General features: G+C 34.1%; 1 protein-coding gene across 5 annotated transcripts in view; it reads right to left on the bottom strand.

The window, feature by feature from the left end:
• Positions 1 to 1,160: 1,160 nt before the first annotated feature.
• The window catches only part of KTN1 (kinectin 1), a 125,980-nt gene continuing 100,457 nt past the window's right edge, over positions 1,161 to 26,683 (bottom strand). For 2 of the 5 annotated variants that reach the window (XM_061180865.1, XM_061180866.1), the window contains exons 31-44: positions 26,577 to 26,614; positions 25,003 to 25,093; positions 22,903 to 22,989; positions 19,567 to 19,656; positions 15,983 to 16,063; positions 15,115 to 15,204; positions 14,903 to 14,995; positions 13,881 to 13,952; positions 13,543 to 13,626; positions 13,293 to 13,376; positions 10,752 to 10,835; positions 8,862 to 8,954; positions 7,878 to 7,998; positions 1,161 to 1,647 (exon numbers count right to left, since the gene is read on the bottom strand). In XM_061180865.1, coding sequence (XP_061036848.1) covers positions 1,643 to 1,647; positions 7,878 to 7,998; positions 8,862 to 8,954; positions 10,752 to 10,835; positions 13,293 to 13,376; positions 13,543 to 13,626; positions 13,881 to 13,952; positions 14,903 to 14,995; positions 15,115 to 15,204; positions 15,983 to 16,063; positions 19,567 to 19,656; positions 22,903 to 22,989; positions 25,003 to 25,093; positions 26,577 to 26,614 — 1,113 coding nt within the window. In that variant the 3' untranslated portion in view covers positions 1,161 to 1,642. The remainder of the gene's footprint in view (positions 1,648 to 7,877; positions 7,999 to 8,861; positions 8,955 to 10,751; positions 10,836 to 13,292; positions 13,377 to 13,542; positions 13,627 to 13,880; positions 13,953 to 14,902; positions 14,996 to 15,114; positions 15,205 to 15,982; positions 16,064 to 19,566; positions 19,657 to 22,902; positions 22,990 to 25,002; positions 25,094 to 26,576; positions 26,615 to 26,683) is intronic. The other 3 variants (XM_061180867.1, XM_061180868.1, XM_061180869.1) reach the window with 3 other exon arrangements.

Genomic DNA, 26,683 nt, shown 5'->3' with positions numbered 1-26,683 from the left:
CCAGGCCAGTTACCAATGGCCATGAGCAGCTTCTTCAGTTTATCTCTATATACCTTAGAAATACTATCTGGTGCACATGCTATGTGGTGAACGCACCACTTTAGATAATCCTCAAGGTATAAAAATGAATTTCGGGAATTCCCTGGTGGTGCGGAGGTTAGGACTTGGCACTTTCACTGCCAGGCCTGGGTTCGATCCCTGGTCGGGGAACTAAGATCCCACAAGCCATGCAGTGTGTCCAAAAAAACAAATAAAAAATAAAAATGAATTTCATCCATTCATTCATTCATTCATTTAAATATTTGAGCACAATTAAGTGTCAGCTACTTTCTCAGGGCTGGGGATAAAGCAAGGAACAAAAGAGATGATTCCTGCCCTCCTGGAGCTTACTCTCTGGTAGGGAGGGGTATAGGGAATGACCAAGTATATACTGGAAGACTGTTAATGTTATAGACCAAGACAGGTAGGGGGATAGGGAGGCACGGAGAATACTGGGTAGTCAAGACCTGATGAAAAAGGTGACATTTAAGCAGATTTCATGATGGTGAGGGAACCAGCCAAGACTGACACCCAAGAGAAGAGAGCTGTAGCAGAAAGAACAGAAAGTGGAAAGGCCCCGTGGTAGAAGCATGGCTGAAACAGCAAGGAGGCCACCGTATGGCATAGCAGGTACTTTAATACTCAATGGCATAAGACATTTGTCAATGGTTATTTAGCATGTGAGCGCTCAGTGTTTCCAGCCAATTATTAAAAAAGAAAAAAGAAAAAAAAGATAACATATGTTATCAACATGTTCAAACAACAAAAAAGATAACATATGTAAACTGTGTAAAAGTGTCTGATAAGAAGAAAACAAAAAAGTTAATCATTACTTAAAATAATAATAGTAATAGTAAAAATAAAGTAGAGCTCTTCTACCTGAAGCAGGGGTGGTAGGTCTGAAACCCTAAATACTTGCCCCATCCTTTCTGTAACCCACAGTACTTCAGGACACAGTTTACATTGCACAGAACCACAGAGAAGACCCAGAGCTCTAGTTAGAGAAGGTGTACAAGCAACAAACCTACCCTGTCTGAAGTTGCAATTAATGACTGTGTTCTAAATTATGCTGATCTTAGTGCTAATGAAATCTGTTAAAGCTCAACGAAAATCAAAACCAGTTTGAATAATAAGCATCCCTTTATTTGCTGACATCATTACAAAAACCGATTACATTAGCAACAAAAAGTGTTTTCTTGAGTTGAAGTCAGAGGCAGTTGCTCCCCAAAATGTTAAGTAAAACAGTGTACAACATCAGTATTAAAATGTTAAATTTTACATTGTCTTTACCACTTTTGATCTTCTGAACAATTTTATTGAGCAAAATAAGATAAAAGATTACATGTTTATTTTATTTTCAGGAATGTAAAGGTCTAATTATTCAAACAGTTTTTATTATAAAACTAAACTCTGAAGGTGTCTACAGAGTTGGCTTTTTTTTCTCTCTCTTTAAATCAGTAGTCTAACAAGGATTAGAAAAGACAAAACTCTGTTCAGTGTTTCTGACAAAGTAGAAAGGGTGAAAACATAAATAAGGCTTTAATTTGGCAAAATATAATACAATGCCTTCTGTTATCCTTGAATGAACAGTTTCCCAATTACTTCACTCTGTAAAAGATCAGAAAGAAATAAATTCATTTTAAAACAAAGAAACAAAAGGCAATCAGAAGACATCTGTCAAATACCAAAAGTACATATGCCATTTGATCTAGCATGGCCTTTTCAACTAAGATCAGAACAATTAATACTAATGGTAATCAAATATAAGAGAAAAATCTCAGGATTCAGAAGGAGCTTTTAGGTGGATTTTTAAATATGTGAACCAAAATCTCAGACCAAACTGAGAATAATATAGGGATTTAAAAATCCTGTTTAGAAAAAATTTAAGAGAACAACACTGGGAATCCATTTGTATTACTGTTCTACTCAAGAGACTGTAAAGCTAATAAGGTGAGTGAGCAGCACTGGAAAGAAACTGAAATTTACAACTCTCCACCGGCGAATAAATAAGTTTCAGACAGAGATTTTCTAAGGTCTTTTGAAGCTTTCCAAGTCAGATAAAATGACTAAAGAAATTAAACTTCAAAAGCCATTAAAGAGACTAAAAGGACTTAACCATATGCAACATGTGAAGTCTGACTGGATCCTGGTTTGGAAAAAATAGCTAAAAAGATATTTTGGGTATAAGTGGGGACACAAATATGGGCTTTAAAATGGATGATATTATAGAGCTACTGTTTTGGTCTTTCTGGATGTGACAGTGATACTATGGATTTGCAAGAGAATGTCTTTGTTCTTAAGAGATGCATACTTAAGTGCTTAGGGGTAAAATGTCATATTATCTGAAAGTTACTTTCAAATGTGTTGACATCAACAAAATATGTATACACAAATAAAGAGATGAAGTAGCTGAAGGGTGTCAGTGTTATATATCCTTTCAACTTTTCATTAAGTGTGAAAATTTTCAAAATTAAAAAGTTGAGGGGAAAAGAAGCAATTAGAAAGTTAAAAAGCAAAGTTATCACTGGCTATCATGTTCTCTAATTAAAACAAGATTAACAGCTGATCAGAAAGTCTACATAGCCCACTGGTACATTAAACTAAGAAGTGCTGTGTAAACACATTACAGAAAATGAAAACCTGATCCATATGACAGTCAAGTGTAAAGTATAGAAATAAAAGCTAGTTTTTGTCTGAAACATTAACTCTTACACTCCAACAGCACCAAAAAAGAACTTTTTCCTTTCAGAAACAAGAGAAAACTGTATCATGAAAGAATCTATTTGTTAAAGGGAGTAACGAGGACACATATATACAAAACACATACACAAAATTTCACCTCAGTTTTTCCTGGATAACATCAAGAGCCTCTCCAATTCAATATTGACAAACCAAATTACGAACTTTAGGAAAAAGCCAGAACTGAAGGAAGAAACTGTAAGAAGCTGGCAACAGAGGATTAGACAGAATGAGGAGAAAAGAAAGCAGTGACAAGGATCAGAGCACACAGTGCTTGAATTAGGGAGAAGCAAAGTACAGATTAAGAGCACAGGGCCTAGGCCCAGACTACCTTAATTTAAATCCCAGCTCACCCAGTTACTAGCTGTGTGACTTTGGGCAACTTACAGAACTTCTTTGGGTCTGTTGTAAAATGCGGATAAAAAAATAAGTAATAATATTAATAATAATCATCATCATCATCATCATCATCATCCCTACCTATCTACCGCACTGGTTTGTTGTGAAAATTTAAATGAATGACCATATGTTAGAAGCATGTTCATTCTTAGAGGCACATTCATGAAGTGTCAGCTGTTAAAATCATCAGCCTCCTTCCACATGATTCCACAAACAGGTTCCAAGGTAAAGGATCCTGGGTGTTATAGTCTGAATGTTTGTGTCCCCTCCATCCCCCGAAATTCCTATGTTGAGATTCTAAACCCCATGTAATGGTATTTGGAAGTGGGGCCTTTAGGAGATTCCACTGTCATGAATGGGATTAGTGCCCTTTTAAAAAGGACCCCAGAGAGCTCCCTTGCCCCTTTTGCCATGTGAGGACACAGCAAGAAGATGGTCATCTTTAAACCAGGAAGTGGGTCTCACCTGACAGAACCTACCAGTGCCTTCATCTTAGACTCCCCAGCCTCCAGAACTGTGAAAAATAAATGTCTGCTGCTTAAGCCACCCAGTGTATGGGGTTTTTGTCATAGCAGCCCAAACAGACTAAGACATGGGGTGATAAAGTTTTCTGATATAGTCGGACATACACTTGGAACACTTAGAAGCCAGGCAGATATGAAACGCAAGAAAAAGTAGATATCTGGAAACAAAAAAGTATACTACAAAATACTAGTGTTAACGGTCCAAAGCTACAAAAAAAAATTACCTTAATTAAAAGGGGGGTGGGCGGATGACAGCCTTCTGCTTGGGGAGGTGGCAGGGGTGGGGAGAGAAGGATAGCAGATGAGCAGGAAGACTTCCAGAAGAAAAGAAGGGTTAATGTTTTACAAATTAAGGGCACAAGACAAATGCCCCTACAACTCAAAGAAAGGCTAAGTTCTGTGTATTAGGATTTTGAAAACTAAATTACTGTACATCATCTCTCTCATTTTTGTCTTTTAAGAATAGCTTTTCTCGTACTGAAAATGTACAGCATTATCTTAAACAATTCATATGTACTTGTAGTATATACTAAAAAGAAGTAAGATTCCTGGTGGGAAGGTAAATTGGTGCAGCCACTATGGAAAACAGTATGGAGGTTCTTCAAAAAACTAAAAATAGAGCTACCATATGACCCAGCAACCCCACTCCTGGTCATACAGCTGAAGAAAACTCTAACTAAAAACTATACATGCACCCCAATGTTCATAGCAGCACTATTTACAAGAGCCAAGACATGGAAGCAACCTAAGTGTCCATCAACAAGAAGATGTAGTATATACATACAATGGAATATTACTCGGCCATAAAAAAGAATGAAATAATGTCATTTGCAGCAACATGGATGCAACTAGAGATTATCATACTACGTGAAGTAAGTCAGAAAGAGAAAGACAAATACCATATGATATCACTTATATGTGGAATCTAGAATATAACACAAATGAATTTATTTACAAAGCAGAAACAGACTCAAAGACATAGAAAATAAACATGGTTATCAAAGGGGAAAGGGGGTTGGGGGAGGGATAAACTGGGAGTTTGAGATTAGCAGATACAAACTACTATATATAAAACAAGATAAACAACAAGGTTCCACTGTATAGCACAGGGAACCTTATTCAATAAGGTTCAATATTCAATATATTGAATATTCAATATCTTGTAATAAACTATATAGAAAAGAATATGAAAAAGAATATATATATATATATGTGTATAACTAAATCACTTTGCTGTACACCAGAAACTAAAACAACATTGTAAATTAACTATGCTTCAATTAAAAAACAAACAAACAAACAAAAAAACAGTAATAACGTATACCTAAATAAAGCAGGGAAGGAAAAAAAGAAGATTCTTGACATCAGACATTAACCTATAAATTCTGATGATTAAGAAATCTGTATTTCCAATTTAATTATCTGGTAGTAATTTTAAAAGAGTTGACAAGAGGGAGAATACACTGAGCAAAAATGATGGCTGAAGTTAAAAACCTGAGGGTAACACAAACATTTAAAGGGCATAAAGAAGAGCTGTGGGAACCAAGAGATCCCTAAGGAGGGGTTATCACTGTCAATGCTGGGTAGAACCTATGCAAGGAGAGAGTTCTCAAGTGCTGGTGGACCTCTAGCTTCATACAATCCATCTATCCTTCATGATACACTGATGACCACTCAACCGCCCTTTCACTTGCCAAATTTGAAATTAAGTTCATCAGCTAACAAAAGAATGCTGAGTTATCTATCACTTAGGTGAGCTGCCTGCTAAACAACAGTTCAGTTTTAGCTGTGTTGCCAGGGTATATGTATTTCTTTTAACAAATTACACACTACAATTTTATAAATTAGGAAGAAAAAAATCTGGAAAAATAGAAGTGTTACTACCAATGATCAGTGTAAGTCTCAAATTTAATATGATTAAGGCTAATGTGGAAACAGGCAAGCAAAAATGGTTCAGACCACATGTTTGGGAAGAAAAAGAAAATACTGAAGAACACTTTTGAGATGCTGGAGAGATACTACTGACAAGGTCTAAAGGCAAAGGGTAACAGGCCATCTTATAATTTTTTAGGTTCTCAGAAGCGAAACCCTTCCCTTAGAAAACAGAGGCCTAAGGACTGACCTCACCATATTTAGAATAATTCACAACTATTTTCAGTATCTTTTATGCAAAAGACGATCCTGTATTAGCTCTAGCAATTAGGAAATCATTAATGAATGACCTCAGCAAAAACGGTTTCAACGGAATGGCAGAAAGAGAAGCCATTCTAGAGGAGATGGAGTAGTTAGTAGCAAGAGACTGGGAGAATAGTTTCTTCTTTTAAGAATCTTTGTTAAACAGTGAAGTAAAAAAATTAGGGTGGTAACCTAAAGGAAGTACAAAGTTAAAATAATATATTTGAGCATTTTTCAAGACTGAACAGAAGCAGTGAGTGGAGAGAAGAGAACAGGACTGAAGATGTGGGAAGGAAAGTTGCCCTGGGAAGCAGGAAACGAGGTTATTTTCTAGTTTGGGGAAGGTTGGTAAGGTGGCAGAAATTTAACTCTAGGCAACTGAGAGGTCAGCTTACCAAGGATAAAAGATTAAGGTATAATTCTTTTTGCTGACAGGTTATAAGAATGAGTTGGGTTTATTTGAAAAGTCTTCTTAGAGGTAACTGACCTGAAACAGCATTTTAAAGGAGAGCATATGCTAAGACAGGCCAGAGGACAATCATTCTATAAAAGTGAGACAGAATGCTCCTGTAATCAAGATGGAGGTCCATCCCAACTTTTCCAGAGCACCTAACCTGTCCCGAGGCCTTTGTATAACCTAAGAGTCTTAAGTTTTGGTTCTGAAAGGGACGATTCAGTGATGAGTTGCCCCCTGGCATTGCACAGGCCACCCTACTCATGCCCAGGACACCACGATTATTATAGAACAAACAGCTTCAAAAGAAGAATATCTAAAGTATTCAGTGCATATCAGAACACCCTAATTACCCAAGGCATTGTGACTTAAGTCATTCTTAAAACAGGTAAAACCCAGGAATCAAATCAATCAACATGCATTTCCAGGTAATATGGGCAATAAAATTTTATAGCTTGGTTTGTTTATCTTCAGTTAAGACTCTCACTTCAGGAGTTAAAAAATGGATTTCTTTGATTATCCACAGCAAACTTAAATAAAATCCAGCTTCCAATGTAAAGAAACTGTGATGACTTGATTTTCAGTTCAGCATCTTACCTCAGTAAAAACATTATAGTCACTTTATTTTACCAAGTCATTAAAAAAAAAATCACACAGATATTTTACCAGAACTAAGATCAGGATAAACTAAAGAAACAGTTGCAGACATTATGGCAATGAACAAAACCTAGGTAAACAAGTTATGAGTCTGTTCTGTAAAAAGGTCAAAAGAGACAAAGAAAAAGGGTTTTTACATGAAAACACTAATTCGAAAAGATACGTTCACTGCAGCATTATTCACAATAGTCAAGATATGGAAACAACCTAAGTGTCCACCAATGAATGAAGGGATAGAGAAGATGTGGTATGTATGTGTACAAACACACACACACACACACACACACACACACACACAGTGAAATACTACTTGGCCATAAAAAAGAAGGAAATCCTGCCATTTGCAACAACATGGTTAGAACTTGGAGGTATGATGCTAAGTAAAATAAATCAGATGGAGAAAGACAATATGATTTCACTCATATGTGGAATCTAAAAAAACAAAACAGACAAAACAAAAACAAACTCATAAAAGAGAACAGCTTAGTAGTTACCAGAGGGGAAAGGAGTTGGAGGGTGGACAAAATGGGAAAAGGAAGTCAACTGTATGGTTATAGATGGTAACTAGTCTTGTGGTGGTGATCATCTTGCAGTGTACACATGTATAATGCTATACTCATGAAACTCACATATTAAAAAAAAAAAAAAGATAAGGTATGTTTTTTTTCTCCTCCAAGCTACAAGACCAAAAAATATGTACAAGATGGAAATAAAACTCCAAGAAAGCTATAAAGCTGTCATTTGGAGGTTTTGAGAGAGATAAAGAGGGAATATTTCCACTAGGGTAACAAGAGTTCCTATATTTAAAGTAAATACACACTATACATACATTTACACACACACTATGTCAATTATCTATAGACAGACAGTAAGACTTCAGTTATTCTTACCTAATACCTGATAGTGTTCTTTCTCCTTTGTGAGCTGTTGGTTTACTGCCTGAAGTAACTGCTGTAACTGTGTTACAGTCTGATTTAGACTTACAGACATTGTCTCCTTCTCAGAAGACTCCTAAAAAGAAGACGGAAGAGATGAAAAACTCTGAGCACAAGAAAAAGGCATTTGCAACCAAAACCGAAAATATTTTATTGTTGTTTTAAACACAAACATAAAAAAAATCTGAAAGATGATATGAAAATTGACAATAAAAACCACATAGAGCAATAGTGTTTGCTACCTAGTGGTGCAAATTAGTTTGCACCAAAGAAAGTTATGTTATAAATGTTGTCACTAGGTTACAAAGGGAAAAATCTAGAATCGATGAATATCAGATATAAATCCATTTCTCCTTTCAGAAAAAAAACTGCAAGGAACCAAAGGAGAGTACATTCATAACAACAGAAAAATAACAGTTAACATATATTGAGCTCTTACTAAACTTGAGGCACTGTTTTAAGTGTTACCCACTATTCTAAGTGTTTTATATAGTAATTCATTTATTCCCTTCAACAATCCTACAAGATAGGTACTATTATCATTGCCTTTTACAGATGGAGCAACTAAAGCACAGAGAGGATAAAGAGTTTCCCCTAAGTCAGTCACACAGCTACTGAATAGTAGAACCAGGATTCAACACAAGCAGCAGAGTCTACATTCTTAAGCAGTACACCGTAATACTTTCCACCACAAACCTAAACATTAACATAATAATATCTCACCAAGCTAAAGTGAAAACAAACATTAATATGAACACTGCATTTCAGATAAGATACCTCAAAGAAAAAACAACCTTGAGTTAAGAATGCAACATAATTGATAGAAGTACATTAAAAAGGCATTTTTTTAAGGCAGAGATGGATCCTGTACATTTTTTATCCTTCACATAATTTACAAGGTAATTAGCCCAGAGATTTGGAGCTAAAGAAAATGCATACCGTTTCTGGGGAAACATCACTATTCTCAATAACAGTAGTGTCTCCAGCAGCTTTTACTATTTTTGACTGGATAAGATCCAGTGACTGTTGAGCCTGTGAGGAAAGCAATATGGAGCCTCTGAATAATACAACTGATAAATAAATATATACAAGAAAAAAAATGAGTGATTTTCTTACACTCATTATATTTTGTACAAAACTAAGGCTCTTCTCAAAATACAACGTAAAGCCAACCTGTTCAGTTTTTTCCCCAAAATCAAATAGCTTTCTCCCCCACCAGATTATAAAAACACATGCTCACCATTTTAAAGTTCAAACAATGCAGAAAATGTATAAAGAAATTAAAAGCAGAAATAACCAGTGACATTTAGGTTAACATTAGTCTAGATCAGAGGTCAGCCAAATCTAGCCACACACAGCCTGTTTTTGTAGAGCTCACAAGCTAAGAATGGTTTTTACATTTTTAAAGAGTCGTGCTCGACAAAAAAAAACAGAATATATGAAAGAAATTATAGGTGGCCCACAAATCCTAAAACAGTTTGTGAGTTTGCTGACTCCTAGTCTAGATCCCTCTTTAGTGCATATATGTCCTAACAGAAAATTGGTAGAAAATGTTCTATAAATGGGCTTTTAACATACATGCTGTTTGACTAAGCATTTTATCTTTTTACATGTCAATAAATATTTATGTGCATTTCCAATTAAGAGTTGCACAGTATTTCTATTACATAGATATGGTGCAGTTCACTTTCAACTACTGTTGCCATTTTATGCCAAATAACATGGCATATCCATATCTTTGAGCACCTGTTTGATATCCTTAAAGTACCTTCTGAGAAAATAAATTGCTAGGCTAAAACTGCAAGTTTTATATTTTGTCCAGTGATCAAACATTCACGTTATCAAAATATAAATTAGATTGCTCAATCTTGACAATGTATCATATATCTCAGAGCTCTGAAACTTTTTAAAAATAATTCACATTCTTAATTAATTTTCATTCACAAAATAGCCCTTGTAAATGCCATTTTATAGAAGATAAACTTGAGACTTGCAAAGATCAAATAATTGCCCCATGGTCACACAGCTCAGAAGTGGTAGCAGTAGGATTCAAACCTAATGAAACTTTTTAAGTTCACATTTTATCTACTGGTGACAACATCAAACTAACCTGAAGTAACTCCAGATTCCTAGACTTTTGCATAACAATTATGATATAATCATACAGAACCAACAGAAATATTTCTTTCAACCTTTAAAAATGTGGCAAATTTAATTGTTTTGCTAATGACTAGATCTCTTATAAACACAATCTTAGCTCTAAAGCAGCTTTGATAAAAGCATTTATGAATTACACTATTAAATATCTCAAAACAGAATTACAAATAACTTGTCAACCTAACGCAAAGAATAAAAAATGTAATCCTAAAAATCACCCATCTACATATGAGATTAAGAAAAACATATTTCTACAAAGAAATAAAGGGACAAATTTCTGAAACATCAGAGGTCTATACATACTTCTTTCAGATTCATGAAGATCAAAAGAAACATACTTTGTGAATGACTATATAAGCAAATCCCAATAAAAATATATAGATGTAACCCATTTTAAAAGAGTCACATCAACTGAATTCAAAATTTAATCTACACTCTACAAAGCAATTAATTATATAAATATGATGAAATGAAGAAGCGAATTAAGAATGGAAAAACAAGCCAAAAAGTCTAGTTCCAAATATGTAACTGTATAACAAACAGCTTAAATTTATAAACAAATTAATGTAATGATGCAAAAGAATGAATCCAGGGTTAGCAGTATGTCTACTTAAGGTTCAAGGTACAACATAATATGATGATGTGGCATCTTCAGGACAAGCAGTGTCTTACCTTATGCAAGTCACCAGCTACCTTCTGTCTTTCACTTTGTTCAGTTCTAAGTTTTGCAAGTGTTTCATTTAACTGCTTCTTTAACTGTAAAAATACAGGAACACCACAATTAACTTAATTCACATCCTTCTTTGATTCCTTCTTTGATTATGCTGAGACCTCTAGGACTGAAGAATGAATGAGAAAGAATGGGATCGCTAACAGTTATTATGCACAGTGGATTAGCCAATATGCTGCACCAGATGTACAGAAAAGCTAAGAAGTGGAGGTTCCAATCTGTAAAGCTAAACATAAGAAAAGCTACAGAAACGAACTAGAGTTTAGAGTAGAAAACTGCAAATGTAAAAACAAAACCATCAAATTCCAGTAGATTACTTTTTTTAAAGTATTACTATTCACTATTCATAGGGCAGTTCATTCACATTTATTTCAAATTAAAAGGCAAGTCATAAGAAATTTTACTAGTTTTTAAATGTTTAAAGGCTTTCTTAACCTATATAGTTCAGTTAAGAAGAATCAATTGTGTGATATTTAAAAAAAAAAATTGAACAGAAGATTATAAATCCAGTGAAATGAAATCTTCAAAAATTTAAATGTCACTCATCCTTTAAGATGTCACTAGAAAGATGAGTGCAAGACCACACTGGCCTAACTATACCAACATGTCTTAATATATACATCTCAACCAACTTGTTGAAACAGTTATAAAGCTCTATTAAACTCTAGAGCTAATACGTAATGACTCTTCTCTTAGTAACTATTCTGATTACGTAAGAATGAGGGAAATGGACTCACTGACAAAAGATAACTTTTTCTTATTAAACTCATCAAGTTAATTGTGTCTCTCACACACCAGCACAGCATTCCAAACAGTTCTGGAAACCCAAAATGGGGAAATATAAGACACTGACATTTCGAACATGTAGAGAGAATTAGTGCAGGACATTCCACTTGGAAATTTTATTTTGGGAACTCTATCCCAAATGCTTCAGTTCTTGCTCCTTTACTTAACTCTGATTTTACACATCAGAGAGGTTATTCCTTCGGCCCAGGAACACACAATGTATAGGCAAACAAAATTATTTTAATATATCTTAAAATGTGGCAACAGTTACCCTGAGCAAAAAGCAAACAGGAAGATTAAAATAAAGACTGCAAACTCAAGGCAAAAAAATTTTAAATATCACTCAAAATGACCTCTTGACAGAAGTAAAGGGTCAAAATGTACAAAGAGAGCATCAGACTGAATGGAGACTCAACCATAATCCTGTGGGTTTGATGCTGCACTGGAGTCAGCCACCAAGCATCAAAGTTAAAAGTAAAATCTCCAAGAATTGTAGGTAGAAGTGGTTTTTTAAAAAACACATTACAGGATAAGCATATCACTTAAAGCTGTGGCATATCACAGTACCAATCTGTGCAACGTATAGCAAACGTATGCATAAAACCTTAACTGAATCATTCCCACACTGCAGTGGGAATGATTCAATTAAGGTAAAATAAAGGTAAATTTTATTTCAAAAATAGAAAGGGGCGTGTGTGTGTGTGTGTGTGTGTGTGTGTGTGTGTGTGTCTCGGGGTGGGGACTCTGTGTACATTTCATAGAGAGCTCTACTCTGAAAATTGATTCCCATAAATAACTGCTGTAACACTGCTTAACATGATTGAGTTAAGAAATTTTCTTTGGCACATACAGCAGTACTAAAAAGAAACTTCCAAACTTGGCAGCGTTAACTTATAGTAAGGAGAAAACTAACTTACTGCAATTGTACTAGAGTTCATTCAAGTACTTTTTAAAAATCTAATCATATTCTTAATTTTTATAAGTCACAGATAGACATAATGATTACTGTTTCAAACATACAATAAGATAGTCATGTTTATCTAACAAACAAGCCTGTCTCAATCAGTGCAAATTTTCAGAAAATTTAAGAATGGGAATACAGGGTACTCTGTCTTCATACAACATTTAACTAACTTTGAGTCTGTAGTTTTCGGATTATTATGCTCTGAATGATACGATGATGATAAAGAATTCCACAAGCTTTTTGTTATCTATAATGTGTAGAAAGGCCAGTTAAAATAAGAAGCTACATTGGATCGTTGCCCTTGAATGAAGAATATGTATCTTCCACCTTCAATAATCTCCTTCTAGGTTAGAAAATAAGAGGCCCAGTTAACTACGGTAACTCTGAGAAGAGAATCTTTGCAACTCAGCCAATCTTTGTCTGTTTGTTTCATTTCTTTATTCACTGAAAACAATGCTGTTGAAGAAATTTGGTTTTATAAAACACAGAAAATTTTGAAAAAGAGTTGCAAGCCAAACATGCCATTGTTAGGAGCTAAGAAAAGAAGGATCATCTTAGGAATCAAGAAAAGACAGACCATCTTGAGTCATCAGAATATGAAGATTATCTTAAACTTACAAAAATGCCAAGTTAAAGGTGTTAGCAAGGAGAAAAAGTCTGGATGGTTTCTCCACATGTCAACACAAGTGTTTTCAGAGCCTACTTGATACCCCGTGGAGAACAAGCTTCTTACCAAATTTAGCTCTTCATTCTGTCTTACTGCTTCAGAATATGAATCATCAAGTTTTTTCTGCAATTCAGTCAACAGATCTTTCAGCTGCAATGAAGTTTAGAGTTTAAGATTGATTTCCTTATGATATCCCATGTTTGTATGCTACTTGGAAGCTCTGGCAGAAACAACTTACACTGAAATATTTTATCACTCTGTTATAAATTTAACTTAAATTGAGAAGCAAGGTTGAAAAAAATTCTATTGTAAGTACCTCTCTGACTTCCGTAACATAGGTAGATCGTTCCATTTCTGCCTTCTCTAGCTCCATTTCCAAATGCTCTCGTTCTCTTCTCAGCTAGCAGTGCAACAAAGAAGGAAAAGTTAAGAGACATATTTAAGAGGCTTCCCTACAGTGAAAAGTTATGACACTTATGAATATAAAACTATATGAATATAAAACTATACCATCTGAAACACTACCCAAGATATTCTTAAAGGCATAACAACCACATCATAAGACAAAAGAAATCTTAAAACACAGCTTGTAAGACAATCCTTAATGCTAAAAATGAGTCCATAGGTTACAAGTCAAATGGTGAGATAACATACATGTTCAATATCTTCATTTTCTCTTCTTAATCGCTCTAGCTCTTGCTCCGAAGATGTGAATGACAATTGCATCTGAAATGTGAAATAATTATATGACCAAGTTAAACCACCAGGGATACAGAGGCTTTTCTATCTTGTAGAATTTTAATCAATTAGACACTTCAGAGGTTTTTTTTTAATGTATCTCACTTAAAGCCATAACTGAATTTTAAAAGCTCTTAAAAATTACAGTATCACATTTAACTAGATTTAAACTATGGTCAAAACCTACCCCATTTGCATGGTATTATATTAGGTCCAATTAATTGTTAATTAACTGTAATTAACAATAATCAGCTGTACTTAATCCCCAAATGCATTAATATAGAATACCATCAGCAACCCTGGATTCTGCACAGGTCAGCCCAGGAAAACAAGTGAGCAAGAGATGGCACTCTTTACCACACCCAAGTACTACTATGCCATTCTATATGAGCATCCAAGATACCAGATTTTGGTATCTGTGGAGACTCCTGGAACTAATTCCTTGATGGATATGGAGGGACAACTGTAAACAGAAGAAAAACTAAGACTACATAATAATATTCAAGTCCCATGAACAGAAGAAGGACTTACTTTTTCTTGAATACTATATCATGAGTCACATATCTGTGTTTTAAAACTTATTGTGAACACCAAATTCTTTGCCTATGTTATCACATTGCGGTTCTTTAACTTCCAAAGCACTCTGCATTCTGTATCATCATTACTCTTTAGTCGTACTCTAAACCAGTGAGCCTCCAGCGTCACTGGGCATCAGAATCATTCGGGGGGCTCTTTACAATACAGGCTACTGGCCGCACAGCTTCACATTCAGTAGGCCTTGGGGGCCCCAAACAATGTGCGTCTCTAACAGGTTCCCACGCGACGCTGCTCGTCCAGGGCCCGCACCGTGAGAACCACTACTCCAAGCTTTTTTTTTTTTTAAGTCGTTCACACATCCCTTTTATTTTTTTTCCCCTAAGCTCTTCTTTTTTAAATACCTGTTTAATAGTCTTTTGTGATTCATCGACCTTAACTTTCCATTTATTCTCTTCTTGCTCCACACTTCTCTGTAGTTTCTGTAAAATTCCTTCCTATAAACAAAAGTATAGTTGTTCTGAAAAATTCATGTTCTAATACCAAGATAAACTATTTAAGCAACTAAGTAATGTTAATAATTATTTTAAAATGTAGGTTAAAAATCATTTCCTACTGTTTCTGCAAGGACGGATTTGTATTTTTCACACTCTAGCTGTAACAATGTGTGCATTTCATCAGCTTCTTTCAACTTGTGCTCTAAAACCTGCGAACAATAAAATAAAGAAAAATTCTCTAGTTTAGTTTTACTAGAAAGTTTTGTGCTTCAAATTTGTTTCAGTACTTAATGGTATATTATACAAATGGTTTGTTTTATTACTAATCACTACATTTCAACCTTCTTAAGTAACAATGAAGTTCAATTACCTTTTTGGTCATTTGATTTTCCTAATAAAACTCCTAGAGTCTGTTTAATATAAAATATATCACACAATTTTGTAATAAATAGGCTTGTCACTCTTTAGTGAGACAGTAAAATCAAAGCAGATCCACATGTGAAGTAAGGTCACAATGCCATGGGAAAGAAGGTTTTATTCATGCCACTTGAGAGACAAAAAAAGTTAATCTCCCAAATTTCAGTAGTCAAGGATAAAAATACATCTAGGCTCTGACCACTCCTAAGTAATGTATTTGGGGATATATTAGCAAACCAGTCAGCTTCTACCTATCAACTGATCTTTACTTTCTAAACCCAGGCTAAAAAGAGAGCAAGAGACAGTTAAATATTCAGTTTTAGAAATGACTAAGATAACAGAGTTAAAGGAACAAGAAACATCAGCTTTGTACACAAATCAAACACAAGGAAGACTTAATAGCTTTTCCACCAAAATGTACACAAAATGAAACCACCTTCTTATACTTTCTGAAAAGATCACTATTCTACTCATAATATAGCCTTTATCTTTCCCAAGCTTATGAAGAAAAATTCTGATATACTTCTTTTTTCTATGTTTCTTTAAAATATAAACACTTCATGAACTAACCTTAACCTCTTCTGAACCTGAAGTTCCAGCCACACATTCTTTTGCCCTCTTTTCAAATCCATGCAACCATTCACTATAACTCTGTGGAGAAGAAAAGTCAAAACAACCAATTTCAAAAAATACCTAAATGAAATAAATAAAGTATTTTAAATAACCAAATTAGAAGATAATAAAAGAAATCTATATAGACAAACACCATCCCTCTGGAAATTTCAAAGAAGAATAGAATTGTTACATAAGTTGTAAGTGACCCAGCCTTGAAAATAAACACTAAAAATATGCCTATGTACTACCACAAAATCAAATCTAAATTTATTTACCCTGTCCTAGGATACATGCAACTGAATTCTGGACATACAGGTAGAAGATCTGGGCTCAAACCAGCCTCTACCACTTACTAGTGCTAGGACTAATAGATTCAATATTTAAGATGGAGAAAGCCTAGAATGAATAATTTTTCAAAACTTTTTTTCAGGTGAACCAGTTCTCAAAAACTGAGTTCATAAACTAAAAGTTCAATTGAGATACTCTAGTCAGAAGATTTCAGATTCTGTGAAGGTGCTCCAGGGATTGTGAAAATACTTCAAAATAAATATGTATTATGAAGCATTTTTTAAATCATAATGAGAAATAAGAATACACAAACATTTGTGTGTTTAAAACCAACAAAAACTCTATTTGTACTGAAAGGTCAGCTGATGCAAACGCAAGGCATTATAGTTTTAGTCATTATTGCAAATTTCAGAAAAAAATATTCTAGATTTTTGATGCTTCTTGTCTGAATTTTAAACTCTGATAAAGAGTATTTGTTAGATACTTGAAAGCAAATTTCCTCTTATTCCTCTTTTAAGTCTTTGGTTTAGTTTAATTCAAGACAAAAAGAACACACATGAAATTTCTATTAATTGCTCTAATTAAAAGTTTTACTTATGTGGCTGAATCAGGATTCTCTATACTCCATCAAATAAAAAACAAAGAAAACTGGATGCTGAGATCACCCTGTAGTACAATACCCCGTAGTATATATTAGTCAAAAAAGCCTCTTCATTTAAAAACAAAATTACATTCTCACATCATAAATTTGAATGATGACAAAATGATACTATTAAAATCCTACTTAGCTTCAAATACTGGGATTCAATATAAATTAAATTCAGATTTAGATGCTTAAAGTATGTAAGCCTCTCTTCAATCCAGGTCATATAGTTTAGATCACTCCTCTGCTGATTTTCTTAGCAAAAAAGCAATAGAAAACACTTTAAAAAAATTACTTCATGTATAAAAGCCCTTTTATATCTACTGACTGTATTAACTTAATATTAAATTTAATTATTATTGCTTTATTATCTTAAGGTAAATAGTTTATTATCCATCATATCTCTAAAAATTTTAAATGCTAGACCCTAGGTAGCACACAGAAAGCTTAATATATTTCTTAAATACAGACTACATGCAGAAGTATTCAACTTTTAACAAGTGGATGAACAAAAGCCAAATATCATCATTCATGTCTTATGGTGATTTATAAATATTTATAGTGTCAGAAATGGTTTGGTGGTTGAAGGTGGGTAATATTGCTGTTAAGAATGAATTTGTTACATTAAAAAGAATTTTTAATTCTGGTGATCTTATACAATCTTTAAAGAAGAGAAATACAAATTATTAACTCTTTTGGCTCATAAAATACTGCCAAATAAATCCTCCAATTCTACTTCCACTAATAAAATATAAAGTAGGAATAAAGAAATAAAAACAGCTTATGGCCACAAAGGAAAAAATATGAAGTATATGAAGAGCAACCCTTTCTCCTAGGTTCAATGTAAGAACAGCACTAGAACTGACAATTTATTCATATTGTCCAGCACAGGTTATTTCATCAGCTCACCCCATATTTACTAAGCTGATCAAACCTGAATATATCCTCAACAGTTACAACAGAAACAAAAGAATTTTTGCTTCTTGTGCAAGTTAGACGCAGACAATATGTAGATAAAACCTACGAGAGCAAGCAGCTAACTCAGAGTGCACAAAGAACAGGCCATGACGTTTACTTACATCACACCGGGCACCCACAGTCCTCTCCTTGAGAAATATCCTGATTCCAAGTTTGGGGCAGGAAGTGTACACAATAAATCAGGAACAACTTGTCACACCACAAAGCAAAGAAGCTACCAAAGTTTAGCAGTCCTGTGTCAAAAGGATTTGGTAGCCAGCCTAAATAAGCTCCAATGGGCCAAAGAAGCAAAAGCAGACATGATGGACCTCCTAATGGAAGTGCACAACACTGCCCATGAAGTAGTCTTGCCTCCACCCATCCTACCCCTGAAGTGGTGAGCCTGAATCTAATCAGGCCTCCACTGACTACCAATTTATGGGATACACAAGGGACAGAGGAACATACTGACATTACTGGGATGCAGTCAGCTAAATCCAGACTGGGAAACTGCATATGAAACCACTACATTCTAAAAAAAAAAAAAAAAAAAAAAAAAAAGGTGGGCGAGGGGGTGTGCTGACAAATAAAAGGGAACCCGTGGAATAAAGATGATCCAAAAGACGTCTTAAATCAATCACAGGTTGACCTTATTTGAGTCCTGACTAAAACAAACTACAATAAGTAGTCATTATTTCATTAAAATACATTATATGACAACTGAAAAAATCCAAATATTGACTAGATATATGACATACAGAATTTTTAAAAAATATAATAATAGTATTTTTTAAAGGAATCCTTATCTTTTAGAAATATTTACAGATGAAATGCTCTGATGTTTGACTTCCTTCAAAATAACGGAGGAAGTACAGGGCTAAAAGTAAAACAAGACCATGCATCAATGCATGCGATATATTGGTAATGGCTGAAGTGAGATACTGTTTTACCCGGCTCATTACGCTACTCTCCCTGCTTCTGACTATACATACATACAACTTCCCACTAAAAGAAAAAAGGACCTATGCCACCATTTTAGAAAACTACATGCACACTCACTGGCTTTCTCTGCCCTCAAGTATTCACTGTATTAATTCTCTGAACGGAGGGAACTTTTCTCTCCCATTTAAAACACATACAACCTCAAATAAAGCAAGTTGTTCTATATCATCTTTAAGACTTTTGCTTGAAGAAGTTAACAGATGACCAAAATCTTAAGTTATGAAATAAAAATAGCCTGGTTCTTAGTATTAAATACATTTAAAAATAAAGTGTTCCTAAAACTAAGACGGAATCACTTAAAATTAAGTTCTATTTTGAATAAAGCCATTAAGAACATTACTGATTTATTAACCACTATTGACTTATGAAGAAATATTTCTTTCCCAAATATGATGTTTATGATCCTCTAAATAATATGTCTCACATGTAAATTTTATAGATTACAACAAAGTATCAACTGAAAAAACATAAATGTCTTTGAACCAAGTTATTGATTTTAACTACTCAAAACACCCTAGGTTAAAAATGAGAAAGACTGAGGGATCAGTGCACCCTAAAACCAAGTGCAGAGTGCAAGTGCTGCTTATTCACAACTTCCTTGAATAATGATAAAGACGTCATGTTTTAAAAAATAATAAATTAATCTTACCAAATTAGAAGGTACAGACACCTTTGGAAATAATTTTTTGAGAACTTCTTTAGCTTCTAACTCAACAGCTTCCACATGCTGTTGTCTTTCCTAAAGCAGAAGAAGAACCAAATCAAACTTACAAGATTACAGAATTAAAAAAAAAAAAACGCTACAGTCTTTTAAGCTCTAAGGGAAGAAAAAGACTTAATATTTTAAAAACTCTTCTTATTACTGACAAATGTTCAAATTTCCCATTCTGAAATATCAAAATGCTTACATAAGAAAAAATCTGCAAAATCTCAAAAGCACCCTAAGTAACAACGTCTTATATTAATCAAACTAAGGCAATATCTGACAATATGGACATTTTCCTTGCCATCAAGTGATACCCCTCCAGGAACAACTCAAAAAACAAACAAACAAAAACACAAAAAATACTTCCTACAGCTAAAACAAACTACATGCAAAAAATATGCATCTGGGTGACATAACTGAGGCTTATTAGGCTGGCAAATCTCTTTCCAAAAAATGCATCACTGATGGACCATGGAATTAAAATGGCAACTTTGATACTTCCAGTTTCAAGGTCAGGTGAAGCTAGTTATGCTAAACAAAGGGGGGGAAAAAAGAACCACCAAAATTTGACAGGTGTACATATGGGAAAAAGAGTAAAGAGAAAGAGGAAAAATCGATGGTGTACTACTTCACCAATGCTGTCAAGAAGACTAACTCTGGCATGTGTGTATGGACTCTGTCAGCTGTTAAATTTAAAGATAAGTATCACAAATGCATGTCTAGATTTGGTGATTTTAAATCCAAGTCCAATGGGTATCAATTATTAACTCAAAAGCATTGTTTGTCAAAATTAGGGTAATGATTTGATCACACGAAAAATAAAAATCGAATATTCAAACTATCTCTACAAGATTAAAAAACAAAAAAGACATATATAAAAATGCACATCTAAACCAAGCCAAGAAAATCATCTCAAAACACTGGTGAAGTTCAACAGGTGACAAGAAGGCAAGCAAGCTAGCAAGATCTCAACCCTATCTTCCCCCACCATTTAAATCGATCTTTCAAATCTATTATGGATTTAAGATGCACACACTTCAATTTAAGAAAATCTAATAACATGAAAATCTAAAGTTACACAATAAGAAGCTAGAGATTAATCATATTCTGTACACACAAAAAGCTGTTACTTTATTCGGATTAATGGCAGGGTTTTAAAAATGGATGATTTAATGGAGTATTTTCAATAACTCAGTAAAGTCCACTGTTTTTCAGGGATACATCCACCTAATTGCATAAAATAAGGTACACTCATTTAAGGAAAATGATTAACTGCTAATTCAGAAACAATGAAGAGCTCATTTTTATCATCTGACTATAGAAGTGGTAGAGCAATCTCTAAAGAAAATCAGGAAAAGAGACACTGTGGAACAGAAACTTTTTTGAAAATTCCCGAAGGGAAAAAGAATCTAACTAAAGGAAATAGGTGTCTAACTTGTAACTAAGAAGCACAAAAATGTACTAGCAATTTTAGGCAAAAAGTTTTCATCTGACATAGTAGTTTGGTTGTGGATAGCAATTTCTATTCCACTTTAATATTGAAAACTGCATTATTATAATTTCCTTACTATCTTTACCTAAGTGTAACATGTGTGAAGTACCTTTCATGTGAACCTGTCATTAATAGTAGGTCCTCAAGAACATTTACTCCTTATAGCACAACCTGTAGTCAGGGGTCAATCAACATCATTTTATACCTATGCTATCTGAGGACTGTCTAAATTCCATTAAAATAGAGAAGGAGTATAAAGTCTATGCTCTGTAGATCATCAGCCATGCAAGAAGCCATCATGCACTTGGTGATTAGTTCTGAAATATAGATAAATTCTTATATTCACCACCAAACACATGACGAAACAAATTCTAGCTTTCTTTTGGCATCATAATATATATGCAAGAATGCCTATGACAGGTGGCACATAACTTCTTGTAGGAATGGATGACATTAAGAGTTTAGCACTTTCTAGATAACCAGCCTCATTAACAAAATAAAGCTAAAAGGTAGCTCTTAACAGTGAAAAACAAAGTTATAGAAACAATAAGAAACTATACAGAACCCCCACTGCTGACAGGGCTGACTGCAACCACTGACAATGAAACAATAACGTCCTACCTGGCCTAGATTTTTCTACTCTCTGGCCTAGATTTCTCTGGTCCCAATATCTGCCAGATATCTCAAATTAAGGTTTTAGTGAAAATTAGGGCCTGATGAATAAGTATGTAAGTAAATACAAATCCATTTACACTAAAGGAAATATAACTACAAACATGATTGATTAAAAAATTTATTAAAATTCTATTCTGCTTTAAAAAAAAGTCCTTCAAATGTCACTAAGACTTACATTCAAAATTCAGCATATTACCTTAGCACACAAAATACTTACAGAATGCTGAACTGAATAACATAATGAACTTTAACCCATATATGAAATTCAGTAATTCTGTTCCACATTTATTCTTGGTAGGAATTTTCAAAGTGCTTGACCTGAACTGGCACATTTATTTCTCTCAATCTTTAAAAACAACTTCTCGATTACAATTCATTAGAAATCTTTAAATCCATGGAACAACTTGAACTCAGGGAGAATATCCTTAATTGTTTTTAAGACAGAGGGGGATATATGTTTCAGGAGCACTTCACATACTCTGGTCAAGAGGATTATCCCTTATATTAATATTCCATACTAAACATAAAATGTGCATCATTACTGTCCAGATACTTCAAAATCTAAAGTTTAATTTTAATTCCATCTCTTCTAAGGAAGCATCCCCAATAACACACCCAGAATTGATCCCATCCTTGTACTTCTGAAGACTTTTATCATTTTCCACCTTGTCTGAGTCATCTTGGTGTGCCTCAAAGAACCTTGGAGAGTCCACTGTGCATCACAGGTGCATTCTAGGTACTCAAATGTGTTTGTTAATTCAGTTAGATTTTTTTTGGCTCAGGGTTTTCACCAAGTTCTCTTAATCAACCCAAGAGGTACACTCTGTCTAACAAGAGCTTACATGGGTAGCATAGGCTTCCTGAGACTCATCAGCTTAAAGCAGTAATCACCAAAGCTCAAACAATCAATTAATCACAACAAAACAGCATGCCCAAAATTAAAGCTTCAAGGAGTAGATGAAAAAAAGCAGAGATGACAGAGGTGATAAATGTGGATGATAAGGAGATTTTATATTTAAATTGCAGTAAAATTAAATGCTTTAGTCTGATTTTAAGACAAGCTGCAGATTTTCTCTGTTCAGTGGATTGTTTCTAGGAGTTAGCATTACAACCTTGGAAGTCTTGTTCACTTTGTCCTGCAGCATTTTTTCAGTTGATGCCAATGCTTCCATTGCTTCCCAGTTTTTCTCCCGAAGGTCCTAATCATTTTTAGAAAGAATGATTTCAGTTTATCCATTATTGAAAGATTTTTGCTTTTTGCTTCATCAGTATTTTGCACTGCATTTAACTGCTGCTTACTGCAAAATTATTTCAATGGGAAAATATGTATATTAGCAAAAAAATAAAAAGCAATGTTTAGAAGTTTGAATGAGAAAATAAAGATGCCCACTTCCCATGTTTTAGTATACACACCAAATATGCCAGCTTTAAAGTAATTACTATGCACACATAACAAAGAAGAAAAAGCATTCAAAAGTAAACACAGAAACCAAGATTACAAATATAATTTCAGGTACATCGAATATTAGAGAATTAAGGACAGAACAAATACACAAGTATTACAAAAAGCTTTACGTGTGATTTTTAAACAGGACCCAATATCACTCATGGGACTTTCCACTGCAGCATAACATTTTTTTCTCTAAATATGTTTTATTGATTTAACACATTTCAAGTCTACCTAGGAATGACATAGGAATTCACTGTATTTCTCTATCCTTCTTGGCATGGTCAAATGTGCATACCAAAAAGCAACCTGACAGGAACTGTATGAGCTACTTGATCAAGGCAAACGAGGAGGCTAGAAAGAGAAACAGAGGCCTTTGGAAACTGAGTTCTGAAAGATCCATTTTAACAGCATTTCATTAGCAAATACTAATAAGGACAATCTGCTATATTTCAGCCTTTCTTCAGATTTAGAAATCTAAACAGATTAAAAACAAAAACTAAAAAGCCAATAATCACCATCTATTGAATGCTTACTTATGTGCCCAACACTGTACTTGGCATGTCACATAAATTTTCATTAATCCTCATAACAACCCTAAGAGGTATTTATTCCCATTTTATAGATGGCAAAACCACAGCTCAGGTAGGTTAATAAATGTGACCAAGTGTACACAGCAAATGAGGGGGCAGAACTAGAATGGACTGACGTTGCAGTCTGCTGGCCTCCAGTGTCCTGGCTCTTTTCACACACTTCAGTGCCTCCAGCACTGCTGCTGCTGAGGCATTAGACTGGCATTACTATACCTTCCTTATCTCAGAATCCCGATAATAAAACACAGTTAAGATGGTAACAGTAATACTGGCAAATTCAGCTTAGGTTTTCTGGCCAAGCAATGCTATTAGTAATGTTACACAAACACACAAAGGGCAATTCACATACCTAATTTTGACAAACTCAGAGGAGCAGGAACATGTGAACTTGTTAAATTAACAAATTAACGCAAACTTTGAAAAATTAGCTTTCATTAGAAAATACCCGCTTAGATTTCAATAACATTTCTGACCTTGCTCAAGTCTTAACAATGCTACTTTTGTGTGCAAAAATTCCTCGTCTAACAAGAATGCTTGCATTCTACTTAAAGGTGTCATCCTCTGGTCAGAGAGAATTTAAGAAACTCATCTAAATTTACTACTTGTCAATATTTCACTATCCCTTCCATTCTAACCTAAATGTATTCAGGTTTTGAGCCCTCTAATATGCCTAATTACCAAAATTTGAAACACCTCTCAATTTAAAAAGGGAGGTGCCAGAAGACTTTGAAAGACATTTAATTACTGAAAATACTAGGTTTGAATACTGGCATTACTTTCAGCTTACAAAAAGGCTAGCCCAATCAAAATAAGAACAAAAACCTTTAATTTTAAGATACTGAGCTGAAAGAATAATTTTTCCAGATAAAAGTTTAACAGAAAGTCAACTATAGTTAAAAAAAAAAAAACTGTAGCTGTAATAATTGTAACGTCAACATTTAAAATGATATTCAGACATGTACAAAATGGACTTTTCATTTATTCATTAAAAAAATCCACTCTCTAATAAAGTGATTTCCCCAATAATTCTCTCATAAAACCTACACAGAAAACAGTACTTTCCTACAAAGATTAAGAAATCTAAAGTAAAAGCTGATTAAAAAATTCTTAACCATGATATTTCAGTGAAATAATAATAATAAAAAGGTTTATTCTGATAAAGATTTGCTTACATTGTTTTTCTTCCTCTGGTGTTCAACAGCATCCTTCAAAGAAGCTAACTCATTCTGGAGACCAGTTATTTCTTTCTCTCTTTCTGAAATTCTAAACCAGAACATGAATATATATAACAATATTTTAGGTAAACAGTGAACATACTATTTATGTTCAATAAAAACAGCAAGTAGATGATGCTTTGAAAAATGCATTAACCTAATAGGCAAACTCTTTAAGCTTAACCACAGTTACCACAGAAAGCCTATCCATGAATTCCTATTTTCAGAAATAAACTTTTAAATATATTTTTACAATATGATATACTGACATTTATGCTAAAGAGACATCATCCCCTAAGAAACAGTTCATGAATACATGAACAGCTGTAGTTGTAGTCACTTCTATTTTTATCTAGGGCAGTGAAGTAGCTATTTTCAGAAGAGTAAAAACTGATGTAGACACAGTCCCTTAAATTTTTTTTTTTCCAGAAGGTAATGAAATCAATTATGACTTTAAGTGGCTAACCCACAATAAACGCATGATATTAACGTGAGGTAGGTGTTCTCTTTTCATTTTCATAACAGTCCTGGGATTCATGTTTTTCTGGTTCTATCAAATGAGTTAGTTACTTCCCAGAAATGCAGAAAGAAATGGCAAAGAGTCACAATTTGATTCTGTTATAGCTGAGAGGAGGCTTGGGTAGACAATTAAAGTACAAATCGCTCTTCCCTAAGAATAAGGCTCGATATAAGGGGTTGGCAAACTAGGGTTCAGGGCATGACCCACAGTCTGGTTTTGTATGGCCCTTGAGCCAAGAGCTGATTTTATGTTTTTAAAGAATTGTAGGGAAAAAAGGAAAAAAAGAATATGACACTACGTGGCCCAAGTAGCCTAAAATATTCACTGTCAGGCCATTTATAAAAAAAGTTTGCTGACCCTTGCTCTATACAGTCAAACTCAAGACTCAATTTAATAGTAAATAATTCTAAACTAGTAAACTACCAACTGTGTAAACAAGTCAAGATGGAAGAACATACAGATATATCACTGAATATACTTCATGTGGTTGACATTTAACATGTTGAAACATACCAACTTATCTGAAATGACCTTAAACGCAGCCTCTTAGAGAAAAATACAGACCCACAATAAAAACGTTTCAGTTAAAAACAAAAACTCCTTAAAAGAGAGTAACCATAAAGATTACGAGATTTGCTTTTTTAATGCAGAAGCTAAACCAAAATGTGCACCATTCAATTCCACAATGATATCAGGAGGATAATTGAGATAATTTAAGGTAAATCAGTAAAGGCTTCAAAATATAGTTAAATGTGATTAGATATTTTCTGAATGCCTGAAAAACCAGTATCACCCTCAACAAAATGTTCAAAGAAATCCAAATACCATAAAAGGTACATTTAGCTCAGCCAAAGGCACAGCTAAGCTCTACCGACCTACAGTCCAAGAAATCCAAATAGAACTGTAAAAATTAGGGGAGCATTTGCAGTTACATTAAATTGCTTATCTGAGAACTGTTTAGTAAATAAAAACAGTTGCCACTTCCCAACTGTGAATAAGAATTATTACTTACACTTTTAATAGTTCTTCATGAGGGGGAAAAGAAGATGCCTATTAAAACAGTTAAATGTTATTTTCAAACAAAGCTTTCTAGAAGACTTCAAAAAAATTAAATCTGTT

This window comes from Eubalaena glacialis, chromosome 2 (genome assembly GCF_028564815.1).
Source record: "Eubalaena glacialis isolate mEubGla1 chromosome 2, mEubGla1.1.hap2.+ XY, whole genome shotgun sequence".
NCBI lineage: Eukaryota > Metazoa > Chordata > Mammalia > Artiodactyla > Balaenidae > Eubalaena > Eubalaena glacialis.
This window is presented reverse-complemented; position numbering and strand designations above follow the sequence as displayed.